Source organism: Prionailurus bengalensis, chromosome A2 (assembly GCF_016509475.1).
Source record: "Prionailurus bengalensis isolate Pbe53 chromosome A2, Fcat_Pben_1.1_paternal_pri, whole genome shotgun sequence".
Lineage (NCBI taxonomy): Eukaryota > Metazoa > Chordata > Mammalia > Carnivora > Felidae > Prionailurus > Prionailurus bengalensis.
This window is the reverse complement of record NC_057348.1, coordinates 64,786,188-64,808,500: the sequence shown is the minus strand read 5'-3', so window position 1 is coordinate 64,808,500 and position 22,313 is coordinate 64,786,188. Positions and strand designations below refer to the sequence as shown.

At 53.8% G+C, this 22,313-nt stretch overlaps 1 protein-coding gene and 1 long non-coding RNA gene across 7 annotated transcripts in view; one reads left to right on the top strand and one right to left on the bottom strand.

Moving 5' to 3' along the window:
- COBL (cordon-bleu WH2 repeat protein) overlaps positions 1–7,538 on the top strand; it is a 276,897-nt gene extending 269,359 nt beyond the window's left edge. For 3 of the 6 annotated variants that reach the window (XM_043588470.1, XM_043588468.1, XM_043588467.1), the window contains 2 exons: positions 328–582; positions 6,488–7,538. In XM_043588470.1, coding sequence (XP_043444405.1) covers positions 328–582; positions 6,488–6,535 — 303 coding nt within the window. In that variant the 3' untranslated portion in view covers positions 6,536–7,538. Of the gene's footprint in view, positions 1–327; positions 583–6,208 lie in introns of all 6 variants that reach the window. The other 3 variants (XM_043588471.1, XM_043588469.1, XM_043588472.1) reach the window with 1 other exon arrangement.
- A 10,000-nt stretch (positions 7,539–17,538) lies between these two features.
- On the bottom strand, positions 17,539–21,069 carry LOC122486429. Its single transcript, XR_006298157.1, has 2 exons — positions 19,668–21,069; positions 17,539–17,693 (listed from the first exon to the last, which is right to left on the bottom strand). It is a non-coding gene; the product is annotated as an uncharacterized LOC122486429 (long non-coding RNA).
- Positions 21,070–22,313: the final 1,244 nt, after the last annotated feature.

Genomic DNA, 22,313 nt, shown 5'->3' with positions numbered 1-22,313 from the left:
CTTTGGCCCGGATGTGGCACAGCCTGGGAGCAGGGGCAGGACCGTGCCATCCGGCTTCTAGTCTCAGAATCCGAGGAACAGCGTGGGTGTATTACCCACCGAGGGAGGCATGCAGCCTCCCCGACGGCTGGGCGCTTGGTCCCGGCCTGTCCTCACCCACCGAGATGGGGCAGGGGGGCAGGGAGTGCTCCGGAAGGCTCCCCGAGATGGGCGCCGACTGGGGACCTTGGGGGGCGAGCTCGCACGCCTGCCTCCCAGGCTGAGGCAGCACGTTGCCCCTCCGAAAGGCCCTCTGGGACCTTGTCCTTTGACCTTCTCGTTGTTTAGGTGTCCTCCTTCGCCTCCGAGGAGCTTCGAAGCTTCCGAGATGCAGCGCTGTTGGAACGCAGGCCGGAGCCGCCAGGGCTGGATGACCTTGGCGTTCGGCCCCCGCCCGCCCTGCCGCCCCCGCTCCCTCCGGCCACCCAGGCTCCCTCCATGTCCAGGCCGGTGTCCAGGTCCAGCTCGGGCAACCCGGCCGAGGCCAGGCAGGCCTTGATGGACGCCATCCGCTCGGGCACAGGGGCCGCACGACTGCGAAAGGTGACCATGGGTGACCCTGTGAGCGTTCGGGTGGGGCAAGGGGGAGGTCACCACGGAACCCCACGGCAGTAACACGGCAGCAGTGACCGATGGCTGAGGCCCCGTCCCTTACCCCCTCGACCAGAGGGAGGGAGATGGCCTTCACCGCGTGGGGGTCAGCCCTCAGACATGCTCCCGGGGGATACGGGGTTCCCCATCCTTGGGGAGGGCACCACACGCTCTTGACTGTGGTCCAGGGACAGGCCCGACAGGCATCTGTGAAGTGTCCTGTAGGGAACACGCATCACAGTCATGACCCTCAGCGTGGATTGAGGCTGTGGACATGATTTCTTTCCCTCCTTCCTCCCTCCCTGCCTCCCTCCCTCCTTCTTCCCTCCCTCCTTCCTTCTTCCCTCCCTCCTTCCTCCCTCCCTCCCTCCTTCCTTCTTCCCTCCCTTCTTCCTTCCTCCCTCCCTTCTTCCTTCCTCCCTCCCTTCCTCCCTCCTTCCTCCCTCCTTCCTTCCTTCCTCCCTCCTTCCTTCCTTCCTCCCTCCTCCTTCCTTCCTTCCTCCTTCCTCCCAGCCTCCCTCCTCCCTGCCTCCCTCCTCCCTGCCTCCCTCCCTCCTTCCTCCCTCCCTCCTTCCTCCCTCCTTCCTTTCTTCCTTCCTTCTTTCCTTCCTCCCTCCCTCCCTCCCTCCCGGCCCCCCTTGTTCTCTCTTTCCCTCTCTCTCTCCCCTTCTGTCTTGGGTAGCATTATGTGTGAAATTTTTGAGTTGGAAGCCTTTTGAGCAGAGCACACGCTTTCTGCTTCTCCACAGTTCTCGTCTTCTATGTGGTCTCCTGGTGGGGTAACACTTGGAGCCCTCACGTTCCCAAAAAGCAGATGCGTTTTGCACCACCCCGATGGGATTCCCAAACCAAAGGGCTCCTGGGCCGGGTGGCTTCTGAGATCTGTGTTGTCAGCTCTGAGATGGTTGTCTGTCTGAGATTGATTCTCTGTCCCTGCTCATTTCTGGTGGGCTCGGGGAGTTACGCTGATTATAGGGAGGCCAGAGGGACGTATTTCTGCCTGAGAGATGCTTTCCAGCCCCTAAGCTGGTGTTTTCGCGGGCACCTGAAGAGGTCAGTACTAAGATTACCCTCAAGATCTGTGGAAAGTGGATGAGGCTCAGAAAACCTGAGTGGCCTGGCCTCGGTCACACAGGACTGGACTGACACCGGTCACTTTGGGCACAGAAAGTACTCGGAAGCAGGTATCGCCCCATTGCATGTGCTGTGGGAGAGCAGGTGGCCCTGGAGGGACGGCTCAGTTGCTGACGCTAAGAAGGCAGATCACTGTCCTGCGTCCACCCGGGAGCCCGTGGCAGCGGAGGGGACAGGAGACGGCCCACATCCTTGCAGGCAGCAGGCCACGAAGGGCAGTCCTCACTCAAGCCCAGAGAGCCGACGGAGCATGGCCCGACCACCCGCTGATGGGGTGCTCCCCCGGGGGCATGGTCCCTGCGCTTGGGCCAGCCCCCAGAGCTGTGTCCCTGTGTGACAGTGCGGCGTTCATGGCTCTGTGTGTGTGGCCCTCGGTAGGGACCCCAGACGCCCCTTGACGCCGATGCTGGCCAGTCATCTCTGGACACACAGCCCCCTCCCCCTCAGGATGCGGGAGGAAAAGACAGCGTCCTTGGCTGAATGGCAGGAGTAGACAGAGGATGTCACATTCTCTCTCCTTATGGGGGAGACCTGCTAACATTATGGGGGGCTTTCTGGTTTTCTGTATGCTTTCTTTCATTTCCGTGGAATTTATGTACTGATGAACTTACGTACACATATCCCAACAAGCTGGGGTGAGTGGCTAAGTCAGGGTCCTAAGAAGGAGACCGTGGGGTTCTGAGGAAGGTGGCTGTCCACGCGGCACCTGAGGCAGCCCCGCCTCCCCAGTTCCCAATATTGAACTGGGTCACCGGCCGGTCCGGTGTCCTTCCTGAGGGGCCCAGAGCACAGCTATCGGGCCTGACCGCCCCCAGCTGATCCTGGGGGAGGATTTTGAGTTTCTCAGAGGGAAATCCACATCAGATGTGGGGGCAGGGGTGGGAGGTGAGGCTCCAGGTCGGCAGATTTCAGGTGTTTTGGCCGAGTGACTTCACCTCCAGATGCGAACGAAGTTGAGCTTTGGATGGGACAGAGAGAATGTGACATCTTTGGATTTTGGATAATGCCAAGTGTGACCGTATGACCACTGACTGTCCCCTTTCTCACCTGTGCCGTTTCCTTCACCGGTCCCTGGATCTTTCCAGAACGACCGTTACCCTGCGTACCTTGCAGGACTCACAAGGAGCCTGGGCCCAGAGAGGCGAAAAGCTTGCCTGAGGTTGCACAGCGGGGCAGAACCGTGGCAGGTGCAACCCTCAGGCTTTCTCTCGGTGAGGCTGAGCTGGGGACAGGGGGGCCAGGACCAGACGGACCGGTGGGTGTGGGGCTGGCACAGCAGGGGCCCTGTGCGTCTGGACTGAAGCTTGGGAGCAGGGCCGCTGCAGGAGAGGTCCTGGGCGGCCACTTTCTGCTGCTTCAAATGGCATTCAGGGCCTTCCTGTCGAATGTTTCTCAGATGAGCGTAAGTGTCGTGACCTGCCTCATCCATCCTGGGACGGTCTGTGCCGTCCACATTCAAATGGCACGTGTGAGGTTCTGACGGCCTGAACGGTTTACGAGACGCCCTTGGGCAGAAGTGGCCGGGATGCGTGTGACACGGGGGACCACGTCCCTTCGCTCTCTATCACTGCGCTTCCCAGCCACACCGCCGTGTGCACAGACGCACAGGACTGGGTCCCTGCTCTACCCGGTGACCCAGGACCCCTTCTCCTCCTTGCACTGTGCATACCAAAGTCACGCGAGACCCGCTGATGGCGACGGGACCTTGGAAGGCAGCTAGGTGGTCCGAGTGACCAACAGCCCCCCTCCAGCCTCCACGAGGTTCTCGCCTGGAGCCAGTGCTTTGTCCTGTAGGAGGACGCACCTGTGCCTCTTTCCCAGTGGCCTGCCCGCCTTATTTACGCAGAACGGCAGATGTGTGGCGCGGGGAAAAATGTGCAACTCAGGCAACGGGGCCCATCTCTGTATTTGCTCACAAGATGCTGCTTCTCTGCTCGGCGTGGACCCCGGTGACCTCTTGGCTTTGCAGCCAACGCGCTTGGGGCTGTGTCACGGCACGGGAATCTCAGGTCATTGGGACTTTGCCTCGTATTTTTTCTTCGGCTCCCTTTTACCCTTTGGGCTGTTAGGGCCCTGTAAACGTGAGGCAAGTGCCATAAATTGTGGGCTCCGGGGTCCACACCACGTGGGCAGAGCTCTTCCTGGGCGCTTGCGTGTGCACATCACCCTTCACCAGCTCCTGGGCTCAGTGAGGGCTCCAGGCCAGGGTGGCCGGGAGGGCTGTGTGCACTTGAGGCGGTCCCTGGTCTATCCGGGGCTGCAAATGCTCCGCTCCTCTGTCAGCCCAGCCTCCTCCTGCAGACTGGGGTGCCCAGCTGTTCTGGGAGGGCTTTCAGGCAGGCAGGACCGTCGGGGCTACACCCCGGATGGCCAGTCCCCCTACCTTTATCGCACGGGTTTCACACTGGCAGCGATGCAGTAAAATGCAAAAGGATCAGTTTGGCACCTAAGGAACAACCACCTTAAAAAGGAACGCCATCCTTCAATGCAGTCAAGAGTACAGTGGCCTTCGCGGTGTGAACGAATTAATTTCCCTGCCTCTGTGTTTGTGGCGATCAGAGAGATTTCCAGCTCCGGGTGAAAGCATTTGCTTTCTGCTCTGTCCGCGGGCCCTTCCTCGGTGGACCAGCTGCTCTTTCTGAGTGCAGGGCTCAGATGGACCACGCAGCACCCACCTCCCCCACTCAGCCCTGCACTAACAGTAACGGGGAACCTGTGTGCGGCTAACTTGAGCAGTGTGTTTCTAAATGCGTTATTTCAGGGGCCTGGAATATGCCCCAAGCACCTTCTTAATCCATGCTTGTATTTAAAACATCCAGGGGCGCCTGGGTGGCTCAGTCAGTTAAGCGTCCGACTTCGGCTGAGGTCATGATCTCGCTGTTCATGAGTTCGAGCCCCGCGTCGGGCTCTGTGCTGACAGCTCGGAGCCTGGAGCCTGCTTCGGATTCTGTGTGTGTGTGTGTCTCTCTCTCTATCAAAAATAAACGTTTAAAACACTCCAAACCTTCACACGTGCAAGCATCCACACCACAAACACTTGCTGAGAAACCCCCACGGGTCCGGGGCCCGTGGTACCTGCACAGGACAGTGTCTATGCCCTTGTGGGTCCTCAGCCAGAAAGAGAGGTACAGTTTGTTGTTGACCGCAGGACCTTCTCACGAGGTTAGGGACGCAATGAAAGCCCCAGAGAGGCTTCCTCGTGTGCCAGACTCCTTCTGGGCCAGGTGGGGGCAGCCCGATGGCCCTGGGGATCCTGGGGGAGCCATGCCTCCACTGCCGCCTCTGCTGGGGCCGCACGGCCGCGTCTCCTCTCACACGCGTGTCGTGACGCTTGGCCTTGACGGCAGACCCCATGAGTCACGATCAGATGCGTGACGCTGTCCCTGTAAACACCCAGCAGGCCCCCGAGCAGGGACAGAAACCAACAGCAGCAGCAACCCTCTTTCCCCAGCCCCGAAGGCGTCTTCCCCGCAGGCCCAGGGTATCCCCGCACCCGGCCGTGTACGTCAGAGCGTGACGACGAACCTGAGTGCATCCCGTCACACGCTCGGTTTGGGCTGCTCATGGGGTGAACCCGGCGCACGTTTTGGTTACAGTGGACCCGTTCAGAGGCACAGACGGGTCGGTTCTGGCTTCGCTGTGTGATCACAGGCCGTTGAAATACCTCCTTCGACGCGCTCCAGATCAGGGTTTCTGCGGGTGGACCGATGGGAGGGTGCGGGGCGGAGCTGCGAGTGGAAGTTGGAGCCGTGCGTTTGGTAGAATAGGGACTTGCATGCGCATTTGCTCACTCGTGCCACGAATACACGGCGCTCAGTAAGTTCTGTGCCCAGAGCGGGGAGGGGGAGCCCCACGGTTTCTCCTCAAGGGGCCCCTCTCCAGCGGTGAAGGAGCGGGGAGTCTGGGACACCGCAGTAGAACGGGGTCACCGACGGCACCAGGGGCGACTGGATGGGCCCCGACTAGGGGTCAGGAGAACCTTTCCGCGAAGGTGGTATATACACCTGTCCTTGAAGGAGACACAGCTTTCCAGGTGGAAAGGGACATCCCCAACGGAGGCCCCCCACATGCAAAGCCTGGCCAGAGGAGAAAGACCCCAGCAGATTCAGAGAAGCGAGGGGTGGGGGGTGGTGTTCGGGGAGGGCCGGGGCCTGGGGGCAGCTGACGGCTCTAGCACAGTGACGGGGACCTCCAGAGGTGCAGACCTCGCGCGGGTCCCTGCTTCCTCTGCTGAAAAAGACTGGCACCGAAGGCGTTAAGGGTGTTTGTGTTTCAGAACACGTTCTCCTTGGGGCACGTGAGCAGAATGGGTATCGACGTAGGGAGAGTCACGGCAAGGATGTTCTTGCACTTAGCGCCTCAGCCCCCGGACCTCCGCACCCTTGGCCGACCCCGTTGGGCCATCCGGCTCCCCCGAGTAACCGCGGCTCTCTCTCCTCTGCAGGTGCCCTTGCTGGTGTAAATCCTCGATGAGATCAGATCGCGGCAGAAACCCACCCCCGTGAGCCGTCCACAGTCCCCGCTCGAGGACGCCGCGTGGCAGGGGGCGTCGGGACGTGGCAGACTTTCTTGTCTACAGGCCAAACGCACACAGCTGGTTTTCAGTCCTGCGACATGGTTCCAAGAGAGGGCAGAATTCCGCCCTGCTGCACAGCTTAGGTGCCAAGGAGACGTGTTTGCCTCTGAGTATTTCACGTTGCCAATAAACCTTTCTTGTTGGCAGGTTAATGGGGATCTAAATGCGGGAGCCCAAGACTACACTTCGTGGTGACCTTCGGCCAATGCTGGACCTTTGAGAATTTACCACATAGATAGATGGTTGCGACCATTTCGCTGCTTGAAATCTTTTGAATTCTAGGGAGATACGAGAAACTGACTGAAACGATCCGAATGTCAGAAGCTCTGTGATGTTTTGCCAGAAGCTTTTGCCAGAAGGCTTTTCTCAAAGTTGACTGCCGAGTCATGAAACCGTTGGAGTTTTATCCCTCAGACATTGGGAGTTATGACCTCCCGGAGGATCGCAGACCATGATCTGACCAACTAAGCTTTTAAAAATCACCTGTTCCTGCCCAGAATAAAATCGTACTTGATGTATGGACAGGCATTTCTGATTCTCCAGGGGTGGCGGTGACAGAGGTCGGAATGGCATTGGCGTGGACGGTCGGTGCCCCACCTTGCAGGTGTCCCCCGTGGGCTGTGAAGTAGAATGAGCCTCCCCCAGGAGGGCTGTGTATGGAGCCCTGTGACTTCCCTGGGAACCTTCCGAAATCCTGCACGGGGCCCGGAGCGGGGACGTTGGGTGTCTGCGTGTCGCCAGGATCGGATCAAAATTGTGCTGGTATTTCATGGTTTGTGCTCAGTCTGGGTGCTTTCGCCCAACAGATCAGGGTCACCCCTGTATCACATGGAAGGCTTTTCGGAGGACACGGAATTCTGCCGCTGGTATTTATAATGAAGTTTAGACACCGCACTAGTCTCTCACTTCTGTCTCTAAAGCACTTTGTTGCATTGGGAAGAGCTCTTTAAGACATGAATAGAAATCAAGAGGAGCTCGTGAAATAAAATCTCTGTCTTCAAGCAACAGATACACGGTGGGATCGTTTTAATGTCTCACGGCAGATCCAGGCATCACGTAGAATGGAAACTTTGCTCTGCGTTGTCCAATGGCCGTTGCTCACTTCCCGGTGGGGCAAGAGCGTCAGCCAGTCCCTCTCAAACCACACTGTCTCCACTATGTGTCTTTTAGTGCCACAAATAAAAGAAAATGAATTTCATTGTGTGGAAGTTGTGACTTGATGCTACGGTTTGTTGGGATGCCCGTAGCCCCAAAGCAGAAAGGAGAGATTCATTTTTTTCAATCAACACATATGACTGCCTCTATACTCCTCTGGGCCGCAGAAGGCAAAACAGATGAGAATCCCTGTCCTCATGGAGTTTACTTTATAGGGAGGGACAGACCATACGCAACATAAGCAAAATATTAAGTATATTTGGAAGCTGATAGTGCATAGAACATCAGGAGAAGGGATGAGGAGTAAAATAGGACGATGAAGAGAGTCCTTAGGGATACAGTGATGTTTGAGTAGAACCCTGAAGGAAATGAGAGAGCAGACCATGGGTGGATGTGTAACTGGTGGGGGAAAGAGCAGGTACAAAGGCCCTGTGGCAGGATTTGCTCAGCGTGTTGGAGGGACGAGGATAGTGTGAGGCATGGTGGTCATGCAAAAATACGCCGTTTCCCAGCCTCTGGGGCCTGGTCTTTGCACACAACTTGCCCCCCCCCTTTTCCCACTGCAGCCTCGCTCTCCAGCCAGACCAAGAGGGGGGCAGACACGGCGGGGTGGGGGTGTCCAGAAGGGGACCTCAAAGATGAGAAAGGCTGTCCAGTTAAGCGCACCCTACCCCTGTTTCCTTTCTCTCCCGAGGGAAGGGTTCAGCTTTATGCTAAATTTATCCTTCGCTGCAATTGTGTTATGTCCCGCATCTCGAAGCCTTGGGCTTTGGACTGTGGAATGGGGACCGGTACAGCCATGTGGGTCATGCGTTCATCTTTCCCCCAGGTTTTCACAGTTGTCCCTGGTTGTGCTCGTTAAACCTGGGTGGTGGCAAGGCACCGGTTTCCAGAGCAGACAACTGAGGTCCGAGAAAGTTGAGCAGCTAACAGAACAACTCGATCACGTTCTTCTTCTCACGCCGGGCTCCCCTGTTCCTCCAGAATTTAATCTGAACTCAGTCTAGAAGACTCCCTGGGGCCTGTATCCCCTCCCACCTGTGTCCTGCATCGCTATGGAACTGGTGCCAGGTTGTGGGACATACCCAGACAGCACATGGCCCTCCCCCATGCCTCCTGTATTTCCCCTGCCAGAAACCCCACCACCACCTGCCACCCGGCTCAGCGTGGAGCCTGCTTGGGATTCTCTCTCTCCTTCTGCCCCTCTCCTCTGCTCTCTCTCGCTCAAATAAAAACGAACAAAACCGGAACAAAACAAGAAGAGGAAAAAGCAGAGAAAAAACTCCCAAGCCCTCCTCCCTCTGTGTTGAACGGTCTGTGGCTCCCGCTGACCGCTTCTTACCTCCCCCAACAGTGGGGACGGGATGGTCAGAGGGTAGGGCATGACCCAAGTCTCCTGGGGCAGGTCCCGATCAGCTCTCTCCCCAGCAGGGGCCACGACCAGGAGCCAACCTGTCAGCGCACAGGGACACCGGCTCGGACAAAACGTGGCCCAGGGGAGTTCCGGAAACTGACCCAATTAGCCACCATTACTCCTCGGGTGGAGGCGTGGAGGGCAGGGAGAAGGAGGGGTGAGGGCATCTGAAGGGAGCAACACTGGAAGCGTGGAGAAGCCGCAAGCCCTCAGCAGGGTGGCTCGGACACATGCTCAGGAAGAGCCCTGGGGGGCTCCTCACTGGGCCATTTCTATCACCGAGACATTCCCAGGGTCAAGGCCACTGCCTCCCACCCCTGCGTGTTCGGCTGGAGATGCGAATATGTTCAGAGCTGAAGGATCAGGACGCGGTTAAGTCGGCACCTGCTCACAAATGGTTTGGCCAACTTCCCCGATCGGGCACGGGGTAGGTGAGGGCAGGCAGGTGGCCCAGCCAACGGAGGCCGCTCCCTCTGCAAATGGAAGAAAACGCATTAGACGTTGCTGGACTCCCCGGGTGCCGCACAGCTCAGTCGGTTGAGCGTCCGACTCCTGATCTCAGCTCGCGTCTTGGTCTCGGGGTCGTGGGTTTGGGCCCCACGTTGGGTTCCATGCTGAGTGTGAAGACAGCTTAAAAAAAGTTGCTGGGGTCTCAGATCCCGGGCCCTCGGGTGGGTGCGGACTCAGGCAATGCAGGAATATTGGCATCCACACATTACGCCCTCACCTTCTCCTCAGCCTGAGCTCCCTGAATACTGGGTGAAGGACCAGCCCCGATGGAAAGACCCACCCGGAGAGGCAAAGGGCTTGGCCAAGGTGAAACCGCAGCTCTGGCCGGTGCCTTCTCCAAACCCGCTGAGGTACAGCTGGGGCACCCGCTCTCCCTGGCCACCAGCTCTCCTCACCCTCCAGACCCGGGCCTACTTGTCCTTTCCCCCACACACCACATGGGCTTGCTCTTCCATGCTGGGCACGAGAACTCCTATTCATCCCTCAAAACCCTGCCACTTCCCACAGGAAACCGCCCCCAACCACCCCGCTGGCCTGCAGAGAGAGGCAAAGACTGCCCAGATCTCCAAGCGGAGCCTCCTACGCTGTGGCGTCCGCATGCAAATCCACTGGTTTCTGTGACAGATGGGAGCTGTGTCATGCTCCCTTAGGCTCTGCAGGCCTGGGGACGGACAGTAGTGCCGTGGGTGGGCGTCGTTTGAACTGGAGGGGATTTGCTTCCAGCCGGGACCCCAGGGTAGGCAGTGAGCTCAGGACGTCCACATGGAGCCTGCATTTCTGGATCTGGTCTGCTTGCCTGTGGCCCTCCCTCTGCCCCGCTCAGCCTTGAGGCAGTAAAGCAGAGCATCCCAGGTAGAAAGTTCCAGAAGGACTTGCTTAGTCAATGGCTACTGAGCAAATGCCGAGTTGTGGGGAAGAGGGGAGGCTCCCCAGGAGGCAGCTCAGGGTTCCGGGATTGTCCCCTAGGTGCAGGGAAGGGGCGGCTGGGGGAGAGAATGGAATTACCGCCAGGTCTCAGGGACCACAGGGCTATCCAGGCCGAAGGCAGCCTGATGCAGGGCTCGAACCCACAGACTCCACTGAAGGAGTCACTTGCTCAAGCCAAGTGGTCTTATGCAGCTCAGTTTCAACCTCCCTCGAAGTGTGGATCTGGGTGCAAGTGGTGGTGGCCACAGCATAGACACCTCCTTGCCCAGCTAAAAGATAATCAAGGGCTCTCCTGTTACAACCTTGGCCAGAGAGTCTAGGGATTTCTATTGGGCAGAGAATGCTTGGCGGTGGATTCCCCAGCACTTTCAAGAGTTTCCGGCCATAGTCTCATTTGTATTCATGCCTAGATGGGGAAATAGAGATCCGCCAAAGGCGGCGAATCCCGAATCCTGAAGGACCCCTGGTAGGTCCTCTCTAGTTGAATGACATAAATTCAGGGGAGGTGACCAGTGAGCTATCCTAGTCTGTAAGGAGTTAGGGGCACAGTTAATAACCTCAGAGGCATTGCCCAGTTACCCACCCACCCAACGCCAGCCATCTAGGCATTCATAGGCCCACAGAGAATGATAGCCACCACACACAAGGATAGAGATCCTGCTGGGGCACACATCACTCCTGCCAAGGTGGCACACTGTTAATGGATTCATTCACCAGGATGGCTGCACTTGCCCATCCCAGTCAGGGATCGGTGAGCTATCCAGTGCGTTGGGAAGTAATCTCTTAGCTTGAAACAGAAAGTTGTTCCACGTTTCTTGCAAAGATGGGCGCTGCCAGTGAGGTCTTCCCACGGCCGGGAGCGTGTCTGACCTAGATGACCACAGCCGTGTGGGGGTGCGAACATAGGTACTTGTGTCTGATTGAGCTAGTAGTTATGATCAGAGGTGTTCAAGGCACTGGAGATTCTGTCCACCAAAGTCCGACTCCATAAGTGACTTCTCAGGGGGGTTGATTATAGGTATAATGACATCAGGTATAGAAGAAATTCTGGTCATGGGAGGGTGAGAGGGTCATGGGAGGGTTCTGTAGCATCACGGACACAGTGGGGTTTTTGATGACAAATTAGGCAGTCTGAATGGGTTATTCCTCTTAGCAGTGGCCTGGGAGGGTACAGATAATAGTGTTATCTTTTCAGGCCGAAGTCAGAACAAAGGAAAGAAAAAGAAGGGGTTTCATGTTCAATTAGACTATGAAGTCTTGAGCCACATCTTGGGTGGGAACCATTGATCTTGATGTCAGCTGCTTCTCCCTGTTGTCAGTTTCTTTGATGTCTCCCAAGCCTGCACAGGACCAGGTGTCAGGTGGGACCGTCTTTAGCTGTGTCGTGTGTGTCCAAGGCTCAATACCTTTCAGTTTTGCCTCCGTGTCTGTGTCAACAGCACTTGGCAAGGTCCCTTTCGATGGAGTTCAAGGACTGTCTTCCTCGGATAACATTTCCAAGACACCCAGTCGCCAGGATCCAGACTGTGAACGACAGGATCCTTTGAATTGGGATCTGGGGAAGCATCTCTAACCTGTTGATGATAAGCTTGAGCATAAGACATCAAGGACTTACAGAAGCCGGTCATACTAGCCTGAGACAAGGGATCAACGGAAGGTTGTATACCAAATGACGTTGGTCTGGTGGTGACTGTCTCGTGTGGAGTGACTTTATGTTTCCCAAAGTGGGCACTGTGAACAGTCAGCAAGACCAAGGTCAACATCTTAGGCCAAGAGAGTCCAGTGGTTTCAGCAAGTTTAGAAATTAGAAGTTTGAGAATCCTGGGGCGCCTGGGTGGCTCCATCAGTTAAATGTCCGGCTTCGGCTCAGGTCATGATCTCGCAGTTCGTGAGTTTGAGCCCCGTGTGGAGCTCTGTGCTGACAGCTTGGAGCCTGGAGCCTGCTTCGGATACTGTGTCCCCCTGTCTCTCGGCCTCTCCCCTGCTCATGCTCCGTCTCTCTCTGTCTCTCAATGATAAATAAATGTTTAAAAAAATTATAAGTTTGAGAATCTCATTAGTTCTCTCAGTCTTGCTAAATGTTTGAGGGTGACAGGGACAGTGAGAAGTCCAGGAAGTTTGCAAGGCTTTCATTAAGGCTTGTATGGTTTGCCCAGTGAAGCGGGTGCCTTGATCACTGGAGATTGCGGGAGGTACCCCAAGTGAGAAACACATTCTCCAACAATTTCTCTGTCACCATGAGGGCCTCCACCTCGTGACAGGGGATGGCTTCAACCCATCTGGAAAACACATCTACAACAGCAAGAACATGTTAACCCATGCTAGGTGGCAGTTGAGTGAAATCAAGCTGAGGTGCTCAAAATGTCCGGAAAGAGGTCTGAGGGCTCTGGGGACAAAAATAATTTTCCAGAATTATGGGTCTGATAAATCAGAAATTGCTAGTAGACTGTTTTTACAATTTTGTAGAAGTCTCCCCACCAATGTCTATCCATAAATTTGAGTCATCTTAATTGCACCATGGTGGGCGAAGGGATGGAAAAACCAAAAAAGCTGGGTTTGCCAGGGAGCCAGGAAGAACCGAGTGAGTGGCCATCTTGGGGTTCCCAGAGCCCTGATTATTCATTTAATTTCCAGCCATTGTTTTCCCTCCTTACTTTCTCTGGTTCAGGAGCAGACTGTCGCCATGTTGCAAGGACATCAGGATGCCAAAAGTCTGGCAATGAGGGGTCAGAAGCGAATGGACTTCATCCGCAGCTGCTACAATCTTTATAGATTCTATCACTGCTGCCTTTGCATCAAGGTCAGCCAGGGCCGGTTCCCTGATGCTCAGGTTGTCTTTCTAGTGTGAGCCTCAGTTTTGATGACAGCAACGTCAGAAGGTAAGGGAATGTCACTAAGAGCATTGCTTACTTGTAGTGCATTTTTTATTGCACAGGGCTTATATTGGGGTCAGAGAGGAAAAAAAAACCCCCTTATGTTATGTTTCCATAACGTCACCAAATCACGGACGATCCCAAAGACGTACTGGCAGTCAGATAAATGTTAACGGTTTGTCCTGATAACTGGCCTGTCCTGCTAGGGCCCGAAGCTCCTCTTGTTGGGCTGATTTAGCTTACAGGAGATTTCTTTTCTGAGGTAGTTCAGATTGGGTATAATAACAGCATTGTCAGCTTGGAAATTCCCCTTTGCATTTTTACAGGTTGACCCATCAACCAACAGAATTAGATCAGGGTTAGTCAAAAGGGCAGCTTGTAAATCAGGACACGGTGTCATGAAACGGGGCATTACCTCACGGGGCTCACCTCATGGGGCATTATTACCTCATGGGGCTCACCTTCGTCAGGTAGGGTGATGTAGCAAGATCGAGAACGTTGCAACATTTAAGATGGAAGATTACGTGGGGAACGCAGAAGGATCTCATAGGAGGCTAGTTGGCTTGCAGAGAAATGTTGACTGGATTCAGAGTTAAGGCTTCAGAGTATAAAGTTGGGAATAAACATCATGTCCTAGGGTCCAATCTGCTGAGGCTTTCACTAACTCTGCAGCTGAGGCTGTAACCTTAAGGCAGTTGGGGTAGGCATGAGCCACAGAGTCAGGACATATGCAGGAGCAGGCAATAAGCCAATGTCCATGGCCGGGTCCCTGAGTGAGCCAGCACTCCCAGGGCCTGGTTAGGTCTTTCATGCACAAGCAAGGTGAAAGGTTTTGAGTAATTAGATGGCTCTGCAGCAGGTGGCTCTTGTAGCACTTGTTTTGTTCTTGTTTATTCATGTTTGTCTTTCCAAGGAAAGGATTTGGGAACTAAAATTTTAGTAAGTTCACAGAGGAAAATTAGGAACCCATAGCCCACCATCTCTGGCCAGTCCTAGGAATCTATGAGGCTGTTGCTTGGTTGTGGGCCCAAGGAATTCTTGGATTAGCCTAATTCTTTTTGGAGATGGCTGGATTCCTTCAGGGCTTAAACTGTGACCCAGCTAATAAACACTGTCTGGAGATCATTGTAATTTTTCCTTAGAGAAATTTTCCTTCATGTTCTTCTTCAGCTAACTGTTGCAGCAAATAAACAGAGTATTTTATGGATGACTCTAGAGTCACAGAGCACAGCCAGAGATACTGGAGAGGGTCAATTTCCTGGGGAATTAGAGGTGCTTCACTCTTGGTAGAGCACTTGGGAGAAAAAAGAATGGGTGTCAGGCAACCCCCGACGCATGACTGTGTTTTGATGACAGTCCCCTACGAGGGTGCACTGGGGGAGATACTTGTATCATTTTAGGTTCCTGGCCTTGGAAGCTAATGGCTTCCAATGCCAAGGCTAAAAACTTGGCAGACTTTTGGGGTTTGGGGTTTTTTTTGTTTGTTTTTAATTTATTTATTTTGAGAGAGAGAGAGAGAAAGAGAGTGCATGCACACAAGTGAAGAAGTGAGGAGAGGCAGGGAGAGAGAAAGAGAGAGAGAATCCCAAGCAGGCTCCCCACTGTCAGCGCAGAGCCCGACGTGGGGCTCAATCCCATGAACCATGAGAAAATAACCTAAGCCAAAATAAAAGTCAAATGCTTAACCGACTGAGCCACCCAAGTGCCCCCAGACTTTTGTTTTCATCATCTTGTTCCAAGGCCCTTTCAAAGTGCTCGGCTATGGTCACATGTCCAGTCAAACCAGTAGCCTCATATCCTGTTTTCTGCCTTTTTATCAACCCACTGATCTCAGGAGATTATCCACTTACAGGGCAACTAGAGCGGGTTGGGTTACACCATGCATTATACGGAACCCAGAATGCTGTAGGAGTACAAACAGAGGGACTTTGGAGTTGGTGACGGGGACACTTGGGTGGCTCAGTCAGTTGAGCGTCTGACTTCAGCTCAGGTCATGATCTCCCAGTTCCTGGGTTCGAGCCCCACGTCAGGCTCTGTGCTGACAGCTCGGAGCCTGGAGCCGGCTGCTGTGTCTTCCTCTCTCTCTTTGCTGCCCCCCTGCTCGTGCTCTGTCTCTTCCTGTCTCTCAAAAATAATAAACGTTAAAAGTTAAAAAAAAAAAAAAAAAGGTCGGTCACAGATTCATCTGCCTTTTGCTTGCATGTTTGAATAACGGACCAATCAGTGTGGGCAGGGAAGGCTCTACAAATGGCTTTTAAAAGATCCTTACTGTGCACCTGGGTGGCACAGTCAGTCAGGCGTCCAGCTCTTGATCTCAGCTCAGGTCGCGATCTCGCGGTTTGTGGGTTCAAGCCCTGCGCTGGGCTCTGTGCTGTTGGAGCAGAGCCTGCTCGGGATTCTCTCTCCTTCTCTCTTCCCCTCCCCGGTTTGTGTGGCACGTGCACGCTCTGTCTCTCAAATATAAATAAACTTAAAAAGCATTAAAAAAAAAAAAGACTCAATGGCTATTTTGTGGGTTTTTTTCCGGACCCTCTTGAAGATCAAAAATCTTGAATGTTGCCCTTGGAGTGACACCGGTCTGCTCCCACGTCCGTTTGGAGGCTTCACCAGGTCCTTCTCTCTCTCACAGGTGCACACGCTTGAGAAAGATCTGGCAGCCCAGGGTCAGAAGCCTTGAGAAGAACTCCAAATTCCTCAGAATACTTCTGCAGATCCCCCAGGTGTAGGCAGTTCTTTACTGCTCCCACTTTGGCATTTGGCCAAGCAGTGAAAGATGCCTGAGGTGGGCCCCCTACAGCCTTGGGAGGGCTTTATTTAAAAAAAAAAAAATTATTATTATTGAAAGACAGAGCATGAGCGGGGGAGGGGCGGAGAGAGAGGGAGACACAGAATCCGAAGCAGGCTCCAGGCTCCGAGCTGTCGACACAGAGCCCAAAGCGGGCCTCGAACTCATGAACCCAAGGGATCACGACCTGAGCTGAAGTTGGATGCTTAACCTACTGGGCCACCCAGGCGCCCCAGGGAAGGCAGGGGTGCTTTATTTTAAAAGGTAACTGCCTAATAGCGTCTGCAGAGTGGAAAGGCAGCTCAGATGAGAATCAGTAAACCCTGAGTGCTCAAAGGAGGACAGAGAACAACAGAAGTCACATACGTCTTGCTGTCTTTTGTTGTAGGTGCCTCTTAGGTCTGTAATTTTTAATTAGCCTTTTGCAAGGAATATTTCAATGAAGCTATTTTGGAATCCCTAAGCCTTTGGAAGCTTCCGCAACCCAATCAATACAAGTATCCCATTCCGTTTGTCCGGTTTTGGAAACCTTGCTTTTCAAACGCACTTCCTACGTGAACCACCCTAATTTGGAACATTCCTCATGATGGACGTTGTGATTCCAGACTGTTGGTAGTAGTATTTTGCCATTTGTACAGACGTCCATACTTTCCGGGACTATCGTTCTTAGACATAAAATAAGCTGGCCCAGCAGAAGATAATGCGTTCAACTCTTTGGGATTTAAGGATTTTCTTTCTTTAGTTAAATCTTGGGTCTCTCAGAGCTAAACGAATACCTACGAGGGGTGTGCCACCGGGCTGAGGACTGGGGGGTGTCTTACAGTCTATTTTGTTGCACGGGAATTTTCTTGAGGTTGGCAGGTGACCTACTGTCACTCTGTCATTTCCATGACCAATTTCTGCAAACACAGGAGAGAGGATTAGATGATGAGTGTTCTAACAGCTTTCGAGTGGCCAACCCGTGCTCACAAATTCTTCGGCTTCTGGGCTTTCGAGATCCCCATTTAGCGACAGCTTTTACCTATGTGCCCGTTGGCAGGTTAATGTCAATGCACCTGTTAATGGGCACCATAACAGAAGCCAACAGTAATTGAAGAAAGAGGGCTGTGGACACGGGCGGTAACCAAAGAGATGATACTACAGAGTGGCCAAAGAAAGAAAGAGCCCTTTGGTGTGCACGGCTAGGAACTCCCCATATGGTACTACAGACTGAACCAGCAGACCCCAAAGGATGGGAGCTGTGGACTAACCAAGGGCTGGGGACTCAGGTTCCAGGTGGAGCCGCCTACCAGCCCAAGCTGACCCTGGACTGAAAAGTCAGTTAGGGGCCGCCTGGGTGGCTCAGTCGGTGACGGATCCAACTGTGACTCAAGTCATGATCTCACGGTTCATGGGTTCGAGCCCCGCGTCGGTCTCTGTGCTGACAGCTCGGAGCCTGGAGCCTGCTTCGGATTCGGTGTCTCCCCCTCTCGCTGCCCCTCCCCTGCTCACACTCTGTCTCTGTCTCTCTCTCTCAAAAATAAATAAACGCTTAAAAAAAATGTGTTTTAATTAAAAAAAAAAGAAAAGTCAGTTAGATCAGGAGTTAGATGCAAGACAGTGGCTCGGGGATACCACACCTGTGTGTCTCATAGTCACCAAAGTTAGCAGAAGTCTCCTTTGGATCCTGTCACTGCCACCACCAAAAATCTGTTAAAAAACAAAATTCAACTCAGTACATTTTCTTTTTTTTTAATAATTCTTTTTTTTTTTAACATTTATTTATTATTGAGAGACAGAAACAGAGTATGAGCAGGGCAGGGGCAGCGAGAGGGGGAGACACAGAATCCGAAGCAGGCTCCAGGCTCCGAGCTGTGGGCACAGAGCCCAACGTGAGGCTCAAACCCACGAACCGTGAGATCATGACCTGAGCTGAAGTCAGATGCTTAACGACGGAGCCACCCAGGCACCCCTGAACTCAGTACATTTTCAAGATCTTATGGGCTTTATTTCACTCTTCATGACTTGGGCAACACCCCACCCAGCAGACGGAAAGGAGGTCTGAAGAGCTGTACCAAATGAACGACTCTCACAGGCAGAAGGGGGTGGGGTAAGGAGGCTACTAGCAAAGACTAGATGGTTTGTGGCAAGGACACCTTCCTCTGGGGACTCGGGGACTGTCGGGGGCAGACTGCCTCTCCAGTGCTGACCAGGTAATTCGGGAGCGACTGCTTTAGAATTCCACTCCCAGGAGACGCCGACACTGTTAGGCATCAGGTCTCTGGGTTGGGTTTAGCAAAAGTGCCTCTACTTGGGGTCTGTTGCCCTTTCCAAAAACAACATGCATCGGGGATGTAACACATAGAAGTCGTTTTTGTTTCTCCTCTCACCATCTAATTGAAGGTGATAAACTTTTATTCCCAGTTCACCACCAGGAACTTACTGGCAAGCCTGCCTTACGCTCCACCAATTCTCCCCTTTCTGACCCCTTCTTTGTGAGCTATAATACATTCGCGGAATCAGAACGGGTGGTGTTGAAACACTATTCTGCCTCCGTTTTCACTATTACTTAATCTTGGGCTACAGTTAAATACTCGCCACCAGAACGTAGGTGAATGCTGTCACCAGCTAGGCCCCAACAGCTGACCTTGACTGCCCTCACTGAACTCTGTCCCACATTCTTCCTTTGCCTTTTTCCAGCTTAGGTCTTACCCCGGGCAGGTGGAGAACGAACCCCCCCCCCCCCCCCCCCCCCCCCCCCCCCCCCCCCCCCCCCCCCCCCCCCCCCCCCCCCCCCAGCCATAGCCACTGCCCCGACCAGTCCTCCAGCCCGCCCAGACCAACCACCTAGATCAGTTGGAGTGTCACCGGGGGCGGGAGGAGGCTCACAACCCGCACGGGCAGATGGGCCAGGGAGTGGCCCCAAAATGACTGACAACCACCTTTACCCCATTGTAATTCTAAAATCTCCGCCCAGCGAGGAACACAAGCCTCATTCACGTAACAAAGTACCTTGGGGCATGTTGCCTTAAGGCGCATGCGTGAATTTACCCCTCCCAAAGACGAGGGTGCCCTATTTACATATTCACCCTAACCCTAAACAAAAGGAGCCCACGCGGCCTCTCTTGGGGAGCCCTGGCTTTGGCGGTCAGCCCCCTCAACCTCCTTATTTGCAGCAAATAAAGTTTTCCTCGTGGGACAGTTGAACCTGGTGCAGCTTCTGACTCCACAAGGAGTGAGCTCACCCTTGGTTCGGTTACAGCCGCTCTAGGATTCCTTGGTCCTCTGAATCCCGTTCTCAAACTAACTCCTGAGCATTGGGACCCCCGGCCCAGCGTCCCACAACGTAACGGAATTCTGACAGCGGCCACCTGGAAACGGAGTCCGACCCCACGGGGCTGCCCCTCCCCCACGCCAGACGCCAGCCAGGGGTGCAGGCCCTCCCCTGTGCTCCTGACCGACCAGCTATGTAGGCCAGAGGGTCCCACGACCCTTCCTGGGGTTCACCTAATTTGTTAGAGCGGGTCACAAGACTCAGGAAAGCACCTGACTTGCTAGATCCGCTGCTTTCTTCTGAAAGGACCTAACAGTCAGTGGGAGGGGCTGCCCTGGGGAAGGGACTCGGGGCTTCTGTGCCCCACCCCCAAGACCCGCTCTCCCAACACCCCCTGCACGTCCACTGACCCAGCGCTCTGATAGCCATCCTTTTTGGATTTTTCTGAGGCTTCACGGCACAGGTAGGGCGGATGAGATCATGGGCCACCGCTGACTGAGCTCCATCCCCAGCCCCTTCCCCCCGCCCGCCGCCACCCTCCCGGGGGTGGGGGTGCGCTGGAACCTTCCACCCTTCCGATCACGTGATTAGTGCCCCGAGCAACCGGCCCCCGGCCCGAGGAGCTTTCCGGAAGTCTCCGCGTTGACGCAGGCTCAGGTGCGGCCGAGAGGGGCCCGTTCCCGTGCGCTCTGCAACTATTTCGGGAACTGGTTGTAGCCAAAGAGAGAACCGCAGGCCCCACGTCGAGTCGCCTGGGCCGAGCCCAGTCACCAAACCGGGGCTTCCTACCAGCCGGAACTGCAGTCGCCACCGCCCCCCGCACCTGCAGCCTTAACCGGCCCGTCAGGAATTTTCTGATCAGCCTCAGGGAGCTAATCTGTCACGTGGCCCTCTCCACCCCCACCCCATCCCCACCCCAGGAAGATGAGGTAATCTGCACAACAAGACCCACTTCCCTGCCCCCCGAGGGAAACTGATCTGGCCCGAAACAGTCCTTTCTGTCCTGCTGGTAACTTGCAGCCTCACCCTCCTTCCTGGAACGACCTTGCGTCTAAGGCGCCCGGGAGCCCTAGCTAGATGGGCTGCTGCCTGATTGGAGAATCGCTTAAGGACGCCAATTAGAGCTTTCCCGTGGGCTCAGTGCATTTTGGTTTTTAGCAGAACAAAACTGAATACTCCAGTAAAATGCACGCTCCTGTAGCAGATATATCCCAGGGATGTTAGGAGCTGTGCGCCAGGGACAGTGGACAAAGACCTATGCAAAGTCCATAACTGGACTAGAGGGAGAAGGAAAAAATGAGAACTTGCATTCGAATTCCCACGGCACAGGGTCCCCAAACCGTATACGCTGCCAAAATGAGGCTTCTCTTTACTTACAAGCATCAGAAAATGCTAATTTTACCCAGAACCTTTTCCTCTGGGTTTCCTGTCGGCGGTTTTACCGGTGTCTAAAATATTTCATTTGAAACCCCTGATTGCATCTGTGAATTCCAAATGAAAGGATATAAGAAACATTCCTCATTCTTTAATAAAGCTGTGGACGCCTTTGCCTCAGCTAGAAAATAATTGCACTAAAAGACTAACACTGGCAGACATTTTTTTTTCCTGAATGTTGAAAATTAAGGAATTGACACGCGACGGAAATTAACAAAATGGACTGTTTTTATATTGTTATTCTGGGCACACGCAGCAGGGCACATTTATTACCTAAATGTTGCTGTATTGCAAATGTCACTTCAGCTGACTGCCACTGAGACGCGCTCACCGGTGGCATATATTGCCAACCGGAAAGAGCACTGAGAGGGTGATTCAAATGGAAATATAATCATTTATTAAGTAAGATCTGCTTCAAATACTGTCCTGGCGTTTTCCCTGTTGCCCTTAGAGGGAAATGATTAGATTTTTTTCTTTTTATTTATTTATTCATCTTTTGGCAAATTTTCTTCCTCCTGTCGTCCAGCATTTTAATTTTATTTTAATGTTTATTTTTGAGAGTGTGTGTGTGTGTGTGTGTGTGTGTGAGAGAGAGAGAGAGAGAGAGTGGGGGAGGGGCCAACAGAGAGGGAGACACAGAATCTAAAGCAGGCTTCAGGGTCTCAGCTGTCAGCACAGAGCCCAACGCAGGCCTTGAACCCCCAAACCGTGAGATCGTGACCTGAGCTGAAGTCCGACGCTTAACCGACTGAGCCACCCAGACGCCCCCCACCACCTTTTTTAATGAAACCTTATAAGAATCTTACCAGAGAGAGGCTTTGTACTAATCGACCCAGGGAACATGACACGATCAACTCTCGTTCACCCTGACTGATAACCTGATAGTGATGATAATGATACACAATATGTCACATAATATTCATAATCTTTGTAAATATCATGAATCTATGAAACACTGAGAAATCCTTAAGAACTGTCGAAACCAAACAGTGGCTGTTCTCCACGCTCTGCCTGTTTTTCTGTCATCTAGTCACTCAACAAACCCAGGCTGAGCGCAGATGCTTTTGCCCCCTGGAGTGCAGGGGACGCAAAGGATCTTTGTACTGATTCTCCCCAGCCGAGAGCAAGCTGCCCAAGACCAAAGTCTCCATCCTCCATTGGATACCGTCTACACCCATATAAGCCATTGTAACCCAGGTGCTGTCAGTGGTGCTGGGAGAAAAAGGGTCTGTACTGATAAAAAGAGAAGCTGAACTCTGAGAACGAACAGGGGAACTTTACACATCCCCCTGAAGGGAGGGAGGGGGCTGCGGAAGGAAGGGGGCCCACCCGGGGTCAGCTGGCAAAGGTTCAGGTGATCTTAGAAGGGCTTCCACAAGGGGGTCTCCAGGCGGACCGTGAGGAAGGTGTGTTGCTTTGGGTATTTGTACCTGTGCCCCAAATAATTCTCTGCTACTGGAGAGAGTGAATTTGTAGAGACAGAAACCCCACAACAATCACATGTTCTTCTATTCATTGATTCTATCCACAAGCCCTGAACGCCTCCTCTCCACCAAGCCTTCAGCTGCATGGGGTCAGATCCCTTCTGCTGGGGTATTTGTAATCTGGTTCAAAAGGGAATC